Source organism: Nilaparvata lugens, chromosome 1 (assembly GCF_014356525.2).
Source record: "Nilaparvata lugens isolate BPH chromosome 1, ASM1435652v1, whole genome shotgun sequence".
Classification (NCBI taxonomy): Eukaryota; Metazoa; Arthropoda; class Insecta; order Hemiptera; family Delphacidae; genus Nilaparvata; species Nilaparvata lugens.
This window is the reverse complement of record NC_052504.1, coordinates 41578987-41592556: the sequence shown is the minus strand read 5'-3', so window position 1 is coordinate 41592556 and position 13570 is coordinate 41578987. Positions and strand designations below refer to the sequence as shown.

At 33.9% G+C, this 13570-nt stretch overlaps 1 protein-coding gene across 2 annotated transcripts in view; it reads right to left on the bottom strand.

Annotated features, from left to right (window-relative positions):
* Nucleotides 1-13570, bottom strand: part of LOC111044285 (polypeptide N-acetylgalactosaminyltransferase 1) — a 69191-nt gene that overhangs the window by 1406 nt on the left and 54215 nt on the right. For both annotated transcript variants that reach the window (XM_039434158.1, XM_039434152.1), the window contains exons 7-9: nt 11401-11586; nt 4487-4591; nt 934-1059 (exon numbers count right to left, since the gene is read on the bottom strand). In XM_039434158.1, the coding sequence (XP_039290092.1) occupies nt 934-1059; nt 4487-4591; nt 11401-11586 (417 nt within the window). The remainder of the gene's footprint in view (nt 1-933; nt 1060-4486; nt 4592-11400; nt 11587-13570) is intronic.

Below are 13570 nucleotides of genomic sequence, written 5' to 3'. Positions count from 1 at the left end.
TAGGAGTTGGTATGTACAACACCGTGGAAATAGCTTATTGCAAAATGGAAAGCTGATATGTGTGGAGGGGCGTGGGAGGTCTCTAAATAACCAGAAGGGGGCCTGGTACAAAAAAGGTTGGGAACCCCTGATCTGAAGGTCACAGTAAACGTGAAATAAGTTTTGTGTTCCCCAAAGATATCTTGCAACATCATCATTGTTCCATTCGCCGAGTGCGCTGTTGCAAAATCATTTTTTAGCAAGGATTATCGTTCATCAGATTCTAACAACGATATAAAAATGTTCTGGTAATATTCATCTGTTATCATTCATGTATAAAAATTGAACTACAAATTCTTTCAAACTGTGACTTTCTCAGAATGGAATGGGTTCTCATAAGAAATGTAAGAGCTTTCTGAACTCCAAAATCTGTTCTGGCTGTTCACGTATCAATTCAGATGAAACCATGTCTTATCAAACAAGAAATCATTATCAAAAATATCTTACCCGATCACTATCAGAAATGAAAGCTATGACAGTAACAAAGTATTTTTTCCCGATCAGGTTATTGAAGCTCTAAATTTCTAGAAACTTCGTATATGGGGTAACTTCTATCATGATCACTTGCTACGCATTTCACAAGGTTATTTGTTAGCGACAAACATTGCCACCTTCATTAAAATAAATTTCCTGCTGCAATAGAAATTAGATCACTCGGTATTTTTTAAAACCTATTATTGAAATTGTAGTTTTAAATTCATAGCGCCAAAACAAATAGTATATCGCATAATTTCAAATCTACCTTACATCCATCTACATTTTTGTCAAGTCTGAGTACAGACAGACAGATTATAAAATGTTCAACTTTCACAGTCGTTCTTATTGTACGTGACTTTTAATCGACTACCACCTATCAGTATCACATAAAATAGTTGAATTATTTTTAAAACTTACTCTCGTAACCGTCCACTTTTGATTCAATCCTCCATGACACTTGTACATCATTACTTTGTTATTATCCAATATCTCTGCACACACGTATTCTCGCCTTAGCTCACCCTCATGACTTAGTGAGAATAGCTGCAACAAAAATGAGAGGAAATCGAATAAATTAATTAATCAATCAATAGTGAATTTTCGAATGAATGATAGTTTGAATCGAATGAATTTGTAGTTTTGAAAATCTATTCTAGCATAACTACTGTGGGATTCAACGTTATTGGGATTTCAAGTGCAATTTTCAAAAATGTATCATGGAACTTGGACGACTATTGGCTAAAGTTACTGTATAAAGTTACTGGTTATATAGTTACTATAGCTATGAGCATCTTTCTACTCGTCTGCTCTCATAGGAATTTAATTCGTCAATTAGGCCACAATTTAACATGAAAATTATAAGGGCAAAGTATGGGCAAATTATAATCGTCAAAATACCTATTGTCATGCTGTTAGTGTTGTTCAAAATGAGGGGATAAACAGCGACAAAAAAACAATTCCTGAATTGCAGTCTGAGTTGCGGAAAAATGAGCGCTTACTATTCGATATGGAAACCAATGTCGAGAAAGCTAAGCTGGTGCTGGAGGGTTTTCTTCATTCGTGCTCCATGAAGAGTTCTGATTTCAATGTATAATAGGCAAAAAATTATGATTATGAATTATGATTATATAGTTCTTATAGGGGGAACAAATAGCGTTGATGAATCCTCCTCTGAGGATGATATTTTCAATTGTGTGACAAAACTCCGCAAGGTGATAGGTGATTTGAAGAGAGAGGTAGAGTTGGTTCTATCGACAATCCCATACAGACATGATCTGAAGGCAGGAGCACACATCTACGAATGTAAGGAGTTTTTTCATGTTATGGTTCAGTCGATTTCACTTGAATTTTTGTATGAAGTATGATTAAAACTATCTGGCACGATTTCACACTGGACATGGGTTACACCTAAACAGACATGGGATAAAACGAATTGCAGGTGTGTTATTGGAATTATTTAATTTTTAGGTGCTCAGGTGCGTGGTGGGAGAGAGCGGCCTGTTTCTCTTGTCTCAGCTGGCAATAGTGATTCTCCTTCTAATATTCTACCCGCGGTTGAATCTTCCGATAGTGACTCTGGTCTGGTTGTTGGTGGGACTCAACCTCCAAGCAAGGAAATACCAGTTATTACAAGACCTAGATATTTTTTAAAGGCTACAGAAAACATAGAGATCCATATTCAGATTATTTGATATAGAGGGTAACTTTTCTGATTGTAAATTCTCCTTAGATGAAAACAATAGTTATGAAAAGGAAGAAATCACAGCCTTTCACTGGAATGTCCAATGCATCAGGAACAACCTGGACTCAGTAGAGTATTATCTTGGAAAACGTAATGAAGATATCGCCTGTATTGTTGAGACTTGGTTGGAGCATGGAGAGGTGGAATTCTTTGGCACTGATGGGTATATTGTTGGTAATGACTACTTTAGGGATAACAGGATACATGCTGGGTTTCTCATATAATGTAAGGAATGGTATAAAAAAATGAAAGTATAAACAAGTTACCAGTGGAAATAGTATTGGAAGTGACAGCTGTATTGTTAGTGGAATCAAATATTATAGTCCTATCCCTATACATATCAAACACTGACGACAACAATCTAGAAATATTCTATTGAAGATTAAGTGGGGTATTGGAAAATGCCTTCAAATACACTGACAGGCTTATCTTATGTGCAGACTTTAATTATGATTTTACGAATTATAATAATATTAGAGTTGAATTGTTTTATAATATCATTGGACAAAGCAGATATTGCTATACTTTCTAGCTCCGTAACGTTCCCAGATCGTTCTTTAACAATGTAGAAATATAATTAAGTAACAAAATATTCAACCTCGATTATAAAAATTCATTATTTGAACATTGAAAAATATTTTTTATTGAGTAAAATATAATTATTTTAAACATGAATGAACATTCAATATTAAATCAGATGTATACTCATATCAGCTATCCTCTATAGAAGGCAGTGGCAAGGCAGAGAAACGGCAGCACTGAGCTCCTATCTCTCTCCAATGCCAAATCTCAAGTCAGATTATTTATATATTACTAGCTTACCCGGCGAACTTCGTACCACCAAAAAGTCAATGTATCTCATGTCACACTTGACTATTTGGTGAATCATGAAATTTATCTGACAATCAATATTTTCATTTACATCTCAATACGGACTTCATATGTGCTTAGTCTGCAGCATTTATTATTCCGAAAACATATTCTTCTCAATCAATTGATAGTAATATCTATCAGTAAAGTGTTGTATTAAGAAAAAATAAATCGGTTTAATCAGTGCTTCAAAGATAAATTTAATGTTTTCATAGGTTGTTGATTGTCAATAGATGGTCCACAAAATATGCGATGTCCGATGAATCACAAAGGATTCCATATTCTTTCCATCTTCCATTTTAGGCAAAGCTAAATTCGAAAAAAATGTTAATTATTCTGCCATTCTTCAGTAATTGATGAATGCAATATGAACAACTCTCTCTCTCATGAGGTGAATATTTTTTTCCAACATTTTTTAGTTTCTCAATGATAGGGGAGTGATAATTATTTTGTATAGGTCTTCTAAGGAACCATTATCTACAGCTGGTACCAATCAACTACACTTTAACTCCAAACTACAGTTTTAATACCAGTACACAATTTATAACAGAGTGACGTGTTTATTACAGCTGGTAACTTTAGATGCTAAATCATATTATCACAATATGATCTTGAATCATGACCATCTTTCCGAAGACATAGGTCTGTGAAATTGATTGATAAATAATTATTATTACCCCCCCCCCTATTAAAATTTCTGGTCAGAAACCATCCCAAATATTCACACAAAATATTCCCAAAGTTTCATGCCGTCTGTCAAGTAGTTTTCAAGACTATAGGGAACAAACAAACACGCAAACATTTTTATTTATATAGATTTCAAATGCCAAATCTCGAGTCAAATTATTTACATATGACAGCTGTGATAAGATACAGTTACTATATAATATAGTTACTATAAGTAGTTTAATATAGCATTATATATATAAGCATTTTAATTTAGAAGAATTAATGATATTCATAAAGAAAGCTGACTTTTTTATGTAAATTTACATGATGGTTAAGCTTAAAATCTTCAATTTCAATTAAAAGTTACAATCTATTTTCTTTATCAAACCAATTAATTTTCGGAAATAAGGAATTGATAGAAGAAATGCCTTACTATATAGCTGTTATTTTTACAATAACAACTATTTTGCGTTTTTAATTCAACATCTGTATCCTATCCCTCGTGTTAAATTGTGGCCTAATTGACGAATTAAATTAGGAGAAATTATGTCACGGGCGCTTCCGACGTTTTTGAAATCCCCTCTACCTACATGCTCATAGCGAATAAGGCCTTTATCAACATCACAACTGCATTTTTATTTCGAGATTCAATTTTCAAGTAAAGCAAAAATCATTGTAGCAGTTGCTTACCTGAGTGCCAACAATGATCGAATGACAAGAATATATGCCGAGTGGGGTATCTTGTTCTTCTTCTTTTTGTAGATTGTCAAGGCACATATTATCGTTCCCTTGAACCTGAAGAGTAGCATCAAAGAAAAATGCAATAAGGATAGATTAAAATAGAATACATACAAATAATTGAATGAGTAGTGATAAGAATAGTTGTAGATTTGAGTAATTGACTCCAAAAATACACGTCAATGTCATATTTAGCCCAATCAAATAGTACATCGGACCAAACAAAAATTAAGGTAATTGATTTTATTGTTTTAATCGGTCCATTTGGGTACTAGTAAGAGTAATCTATGGTTTCCCACCAAAATTTCTGAAGGCATAACTTTTGGCAGCCTGAAAACCATGAGATTTTCGTACTTTTTTCAGTTTTTTCACGATATCTCCAAAACCAACTGCTCAATCTATATTTTTGTTCTATACTTTTTTGAAGATCATTAAATTCTCTACAATTTTCATATCATAAATGTTTTTCTATCTTCAATAGGAAGCGAGTTATAGCTCGTCGAAAATTGGTAATTTTTTTCAACTTTGCAAAAAATCGCTAAATCCATGTTTTTTCCCTTTTTTTTACTTCTTATAAAGTCGGATGTGGTATTTTTTTATCGTAATTAGGGCATTACTAAGATGTCAATACAATCACTAATGATAGAGTTGGAACAAAAAAAGGTATATTTTAGGGTAGTGATTTAATTTATAAGACTCATGATCTGGCGCTAACTTTTTTGGATGAATTCAGACTGAATGCTGATTGCTAAAACACATAGCCATTGTTGGGAATAAAAGTGCACGTTATACAGTGTTATAGTGTGAAAATTATCAGGTACTTACTAGAGTCTGTAGATTTCATAAAAATAGCCCAGTTGAGGATGAAACAGCAGAGTGCCTTCCCAACACCACCCCCACCCCCAACACCACACCAAGCGATGTTAACAATTCATTAACAATTCATCAGGTTAAAATATAAAATATGAATGTACTTTTATTCATAATCAGCTGATTTGGCAACGTTGCATCAACTCTCACTGGTCTATAAACTCACTCTCAGGTACATAGTCCCCAATCCAGTAGGGACTATAAAAGCTACTCTAGTAGTTGCTCCAGTTTTGTGGAAGTCATGCCCTATTATTCTTTCCTCCGTGGACGTTTGGATGGGCCAGGTTGTGCTTTGTTTTTCTCCTGGAACTCTGGTGCTTTTCCGGCCTCTTTGTCATCATCATTTTCAGGGTTGCCAGAGAAGCTCCCAGAAGCAGACTTGGAAAAGAGTTGGTAACACAGTTGGTTGAGGGTTAAGTCTTGCACCACTGAACAGAGTCCTCGGAAAAGTTTCTCCTGCATCCACCACCTCCTGTTGGGATGCATTGGGTTTGTTGAAAATGCTTACTGTGCCCTCCAGGTGTAGGTAGGTTTTGAGTGTAGAGCATAACTTCAATTTTCCTCGGCCAAAAAAGGCAGATGTTGTGTCACAACCACTTATGGTGTAAATGAAGAGTATGTGGCTGTGGTTGTACTTGTAAGATTGGGGTAAAAAAACATAATAATTATGAAATCTACTCTAGTAAGTACCTGATAATTTTCACACTATAACACTGTATAACGAGCACTTTTTATTCCCAACAATGGCTATGTGTTTTAGCAATCAGCATTCAGTCTGCCTTCATCCAAAAAAGTCAGTGCCAGATCATGAGTCTTATAAATTAAATCACTACCCTAAAATATACCTTTTTTTGTTCCAACTCTATCATTAGTGATTGTATTGACATCTTAGTAATGCCCCAATTACGATCAAAAAATACCACATCCGACTTTATAAGAAGTAAAAAGAAAAAAAAACATGGATTTAGCGATTTTTCGCAAAGTTGAAAAAAATTACCAATTTTCGACGAGCTATAACTCGCTTCCTATTGAAGATAGAAAAACATTTATGGTATGAAAATTGTAGAGAATTTAACGATCTTCAAAAAAGTATGGAACAAAAATATAGATTGAGCAGTTGGTTATGGAGATATCGTGAAAAAACTGAAAAAAGTACGAAAATCTCGTGGTTTTCAGGCTGCCAAAAGTTATGCCTTCAGAAATTTTGGTGGGAAACCATAGATTACTCTTACTAGTACCCAAATGGACCGATTAAAACAATAAAATCAATTACCTTAATTTTTGTTTGGTCGGGGCTCATTATGATGACTATTTGACTGGGCTAATTTGAATTACATATAAATTTTTGCGTCCTGGTTCTTCAAGATGTGCATGCACTGCATAAGTATATACCTGCTACTTCTGGCACTGTAGAATAGTGATGTCTAAATAGAAATTCCAACAATAGAAAACAAAATTGACAATTCATGTTTACAAATACTTAAAATTTTGGAATAATTGGGAGGCGAACCTGCTATCTATCTCCCGAACTGTGATAAGAAAAAAAGTACAAAATGAGGTTCGGTCTTTATTTTTACATAATTTCCAGTCCAAAAATGTTTTTACTAAAATTTAGAGCTTTATAAGGTAGCATTTCTTGAAAAAATGAGGTATAATACTATTTTCATAATATCTGTAGCTTAATAAACTTGGAAAATAACGAGTTATGAAAAAAATTCAACCCAGGAAATGAGCATGTACTTTCTTACTATAATAGTCCAGACAAGGAAATGTTTGGTAGACAATTTTTGACCGCGCAGATCTGTTAGTAAAGAGGTAAACATATCAGAATTTCCTAAACCTACCCACTGTGCTGAGGGGGAGAGGGTGGTTCAAAGGTACCATTTTTTATTTTCTCGCATTTATAACTAGAAAAATATGCATCAGACGGACATAACTGTTCCATACAAAATGAAAGCTTACAATATTAATCCAACAACTTCTATAGTTAACGAGATATCCGCTCTTAAAGGTGTGACATTATTGAAAAATCACGTTTACCACCAATTTTCGCTACTTTTGCTCTTATAACTTTTTAAAAATCGATGGGAGAAATCCATGCTGATTATGAGTTTAAAAAGCATTGGATTCTATTCAACTTTGAAGTTCCAAGGAGGGGTCTGACAAGTATCCTGGTATCATTGTAAAAATGGTACGGAGGCTGGATTCAGAAGAGCTCCTCCAGAAACGCCGCGTGAAGCACAACTTCAACACGCATGACATGGGTCTGACCTCAGGACCCGCGGTGCCGATCTACATTAACGAGAGCCTATCACCCGCTCGGCGTAGCCTCTACAATGCGACCCGACGAGTGAAAAAAGATAACAACTTTCAGTATCTTTGGGTCAGAAGTGGTAACATTTTTCCAAGAAAGAAACAGGGATCGAATGTGATAATTATTAGGAAAATTGAAGACCTGAAAGATCTGTAAGTCCTTTCGTTACTTTAATGTTATTCTACTATTTTTGCATAGTTTTAAACTGATGAGCTATATTTTTATTTTCATTTTTCATACTGATGTTTTCGTTACTCTTACTTTTGTTGTCACGTTGAGACTGAAGTACCCATTACTCGTAAGTATTTTTATTAGTTTCTTTATTCAAAGATATATAGATATTTTAAGAAAATGCTTATCTCTTTCACATTATTCAATCTCTTTATTGTTTTTCATTTATTTTAATCTCTCTATTACTAAATTGGAAATAAGATCAATCTCTGTCCTTATTGCTGGAAGGCAAGCAGAATGAGTTTAAAAACAAAGTATCAGTTAGTATCAGTTCATTCTACAATAATAATAAATTTGTCACATCCTTTCAATGTCTGATTCTGTTCTACTTTGATTCTGTTCTAATCATGTTCTAGTTTTTATAAATCAGAATATCCGTAGCCTGAGACAGAATTTTGATTTGTTTTTAGTTGAATTAAATAACTTGGAAATATCTCCGGACTTTATAATACTAACTGAAGTATGGATATCTACTGATGAGATGAACTTGTTTCGCATTGATGGTTACAATGCTTATGATTGTTGTAATGATAACTATCAAGCCGGAGGAGTAATAGTTTACGCCAAATCACAATACAGATGGAGCATTTTAGGTACGTCAGATAAGCGGTCAGCCGACTGTTAGCAGCTTAGTATAGTTGTTGTGACGATTTAATTCATTGTTTTGACAGTTTACCGTTTACACAGTATTCCGATAACGGAATTCCTCGATGATATCGATTGCATAATAGCATAGAGAAACGATAGCATAAGTAGATATCCCATGGTTTAGGCCGTTTATGTCGCAACTTTTACTGTTATCCCAAGCCGATAGTTCACGTAGTTCTTTCCTATGCAGCTGTGTGACGCTGGTAGTCTCTCAAATTGTGCCGTTCATACAATATCACCCCAACAAAACAGTAAAAATTGACAATAGTCGACAGTAATCGGCTTGAGATAACAGTAAAAGTTGCGACATAAATTCCCTATACCATGGGATATCTACTTACGCTATTGTTTCTCTATGATAATAGCTTCTCTAAAAGGAAAGAATATTATTTTCACCGGAGATATATTGTAATTTAATGCTTGATGATAGAGTAGCTGATTCTTATCTTAGCCAGATGGCTATCCACGGATTAGACTGCCTTATGAATGAGCCTTCAAGAATAGTTGGTGATAGAGTTGTTTGGATCATTGTTTCATCCGATTCAATCAAATAAAAGAATTAGTTGCTTACAATGCTCAAGTACTGCACCTTGGAATTACTGACCATTCAATGGTACGTCTAGAGCTAGAAATAAGAAAACGTTATAATGTTAAAGTGGCCACGGAAAGAAGCAGCTTGGTGATTGATTTTGATCAATTGAAGGTACAAAGTTTGCAATGGGAGAGCGTTCAAGAACTTCATCTCAGCTGCTTCCGATTCGTTCACCAAGCTATTATCAGACTCAATAGATGAGTGTAAATGCAGTAGACCCCGAAAAAATGTTTTTATCAATAATAAATTAACTCCATGGATTTCTGACTACTTATTTAGAGGAATCAATAGAAGGAAAAAACTGTACAAACTTACGATTTCAAGACCACATGATTTAAATTTGAAAGAATATTACAGGGACATTTAGAAATAAATTAAAATCCGATCTGAGAAAAGCAAAAGAGCAGTACTACTTGAAAAAATTTGATAATTGCTCGGGAAATTTAAAAACTCAATGGAGAATAGTAAACAGCTTGATAGGAGATCGGGAATCAAAGCATGACGTTATAAGTTTAGAAATCAATACAGAGACAATCACTGATAAAAAACTTATTGCTACAGAGTTTAATTCATTTTTCATTAAAATACCGCAACTGTTAAGACATTCAATTGTTAATGTAGAGAATAATATAGAATTGAATTCCCGTTTCAAATTTGAAAATAATTTGCATTCCTTGTTTTTTATTCCCACTAATGAAACTGAAGTTTTTAAGATAATAGCCGGTTTGAAAAACAATAAGCTCCCGGGTTTGACAATATAAGCAGTTACTTTGTTAAGAGAATTTCCATTCAGATTGATTGTGCTTTGAGTAGGCTTTATAATTAGAGCATGATGAGTGGTGAATTTCCTGACTGCTTGAAAGTTGCTATTGTAATCTCACTTTTTAAAAAGGGCAGCAGAGAGGAACCAAATTGTTACCGTCCAATATCTCTATTGTCAGTTTTCACCAAGATTTTTGAAAAGATTATAAAAATTTGATTGCACTAGGTCTCATCCCTGGGAAAACTCGCTGAATGACATGAAAAGGATAATAATTATTAATCCTTGGAAAAACAGATGATAATTTCGTCGTCTGTCGATAACAGAAGATGTGAGTGCCTGTGTGGTAGAGAGACAGAATTATGTTCTGATGTTCAACTATTTGCAAACAATCAGCTCATTCACGAGACATATTAATCTAGAATATTAGATATTATATGTTAATTGACAAAAATACAGGATCACCTTAGCTTGGATCAGCTGATAATCCCTACTGAGCTTGTATCAGTCTTGGATAAGATTTTATTATCGGGGCACCGAGCTTCGCTTTATTTATTTACTGATAAACAGAACACAATTCTTTGAAATGGTTGGGGAAGGACTAACAGACAAAAAACTGTTTCTTCCCCGAATTTTGATTTATACACTATGAAAAGTCGAAAAAGTTCGAAAATGTTCCGAACACTTGAATTCAAGTCCAATTTTCAGTCCAAACATTAGAAAACAGAAAAGTTCTAATTTAGATTGTTTACAAGCCAAATTGAATAACACTCACTAATCACTTAAACTGTAAAATAATTATTAACTTTGAAAATTATGATATACTCTAATTTAAAATGATATACCATGTTATGTCAACAAATCAGATTATTTTGATCAAGTCGATTAAAATTTCTATATAATATTTCTCGTGAAATAAGCTGATTGATTCAACAGCTGAACATAATTCTGTCTCTCTCCCACACAGGCACTCGACAGACGACGAAATTATCATCACTCTTTCCAAGGATGAATAATTATTATTCTTTTTCATGCCCTTCAGCGAGTTTTCCCAGGGATGAGACCCAGTGCAATCGAATTTTTATATCATAAACCTACTATGTTCCAAATTTCGTGAAAATCGTTAGAGCCGTTTTCAAGATCTGTTGGACATAAATATATTACCAAATATATAAATATATACAGAATTTCCTCGCTTAATATAATAGGATTTCGCTTGGTTGCAGCCCAGCAAATCTTTTAGAATCATTTATGAGAGTAATTCTACGACTAAACTAATACTAGAAAAGAAGATTTAAAAAATTTCAATACAGTATTGAGTATTACTATTTTCAACATACCTCATTAATGGATTTATGAATTTTAGAAGAAATATATCTGAGAGCACTGTAGGAAATAAGATAAACTATCCATTCGATTGAAATACGAATTAAGAAGCAAAGTTTACTTACTTTGAGATCAGGACGGTTCAAGTAGAATAAGCGCTTATATTCATCCATCCAAACTTCAGCTAATCGTACAGTATTGATTCCGTGCGAGTCCTTGTCGTTTGGGAATGTGTAAGGATGAAAAGTACGAAATATGTGTCCAACTCTTGAGCAAGGAACAGTTTCCAAATTTCCTCCACATTGCCAGACCTGTAATACCAGCAAAATGAGATCATTATCAACAACAACAGGTATTCGCTGATATTTCATTTTATTGTGTTTTTTTGCTAAAAAAATATTTAAAAAATTCTAATGAAAATTGCTCATGATACTACATGAGCTCTAGACTTGTACGTCGATAATGAGGCGGATGATTAAGGCATGAGTGGATCTACAGCTTTAGATGGGTTCCGAACCACAGGGAAGCGATTATTGAGCTCATAAATGGTATTTAGAGGAATCCGGCTTTTCAAGTGGTCAACCTTACAACGGGAGTATCAGGCGCAAGGAAATCTTATTGATAGCTTATCAGCCTGACCACGACACCAATTAATTATTGCTTCCCCGGTAATAATATAAATTACTGAATAAAGTAGTTGTTCTAGTAGCCTCCTTCAGTATTCTGCCCCGAAAGTAGAATACGATTTTAGATTATGAGTAAAGCAAAATTTTATTACAAGTGTTTGATCTAGAGGTCAATTCAATTTTCAAGATGAATGACTGATCAGGTATGAATTTTAATATGGGGGAATGTGTTGTACCTTGGGACAGTTGTACCTCGGGACAAACGCCATTGCTCTGCCATCTGTGGGTGAAAGTTCAAACTAACCTATATTAGTTATTAATCTTGTCACTAGGAGTTACTACAGAGCAAATGGCGACTATCTACTGAGTTTTGTGGCAGCTGAGTTACAAATTGGAAAACTGTCATAGGTGAGTAAATTTTTGTTGCATCATTGGTTTTTTTTTCTAATTTTGTTTATCGCTTCTGTGTTGATGATAATAACTTATTATTTAACTGTAAAACATTCCCTTTTCAATGGTATGGTTGATGAGTCTTTTCCATTAACCTAAAACTATTTTATTAGCCATGTTTGTCTGATATGCAATGTGTTGTACCTTGGGACAGCATCATTGTTGTACCTTGGGATGTCCCAAGGTACAACAAATTTTGGAATTTTGTTGAAATACGCTTACAAAAGTAATTTATCTAACAAGTTGGTATTGCTGTAATTTTTGCTTACATATTTATTGTATTGTCAGTAAATGTAGAGTATTCAAAATAATATCAAATTGCATTATAAGCAGGCTAATTTTTTGGTGGTTTTTTCTTTGTTTCTAGATCAATGTCTTCAGAGGAAAAATTAACCAAGCCATCAACATCAGCACAGGAGAAAATTAAAATTGTGACTCCAGAAATGGTTCGCCCATTTCCCAAAGCTGCAACCAGAAAAAAAACTACAAGAGGAAGACAGCCAGGCAAAAACGCAAACAAGAATCCTCACTGACACTCCAGAAAAAAAGTTGATTGAACAGCAAAAAAGAATGAAGGACAAAGAGAAAGATGTAGTTAATAAGAGATTGTTTCGTGGTTTTAAGAAAAACTTGAATAGACCTAATCTAAAAAAGATATTTAAAACAACTGGATATGACACAAGTTCAGAGGATGAGGATATTAGTTTGCCATCTAGTGATGAAGAGTTTAATAATGCATCCATTGAAGAACAAATTAAAGAAGTTTTAGATGAAGAGATGGAAGTAGACCTTGAAACAGTCAATGAATGTAATGAAGTGAAAGAGAATGATTATATTTTGGTTAAGGTTCCTGGTAAAAAGAGAGTTTTATATTAAGTAGCGAAAGTTTTACAAAAAACTGACATGTATGAGATTCAATATCTAGTTAAAACTGGAGCTAATACTTTTGTATTAAGAGATGAGACCAAATTTGAAATTGATGAGGGAGATATCATTTGTAAGTTACCTTTGCCTATAACGTCAGGAACCTCTGAGCGTCTAAAGGAAGTTATGAAGTTCCCTGTAGATTTTAGTACTTACGAAATGCCTATGAATTAATAATGTAGTTGAATACATATTTTATTGGTTTTTGATCTTCTTTTTCTATTTTTGTTTCAATTAAATGAGATTTATTTGCTATATTGGATTTTTTCCTAACCTTCCACTTAGTCCCAAGGTA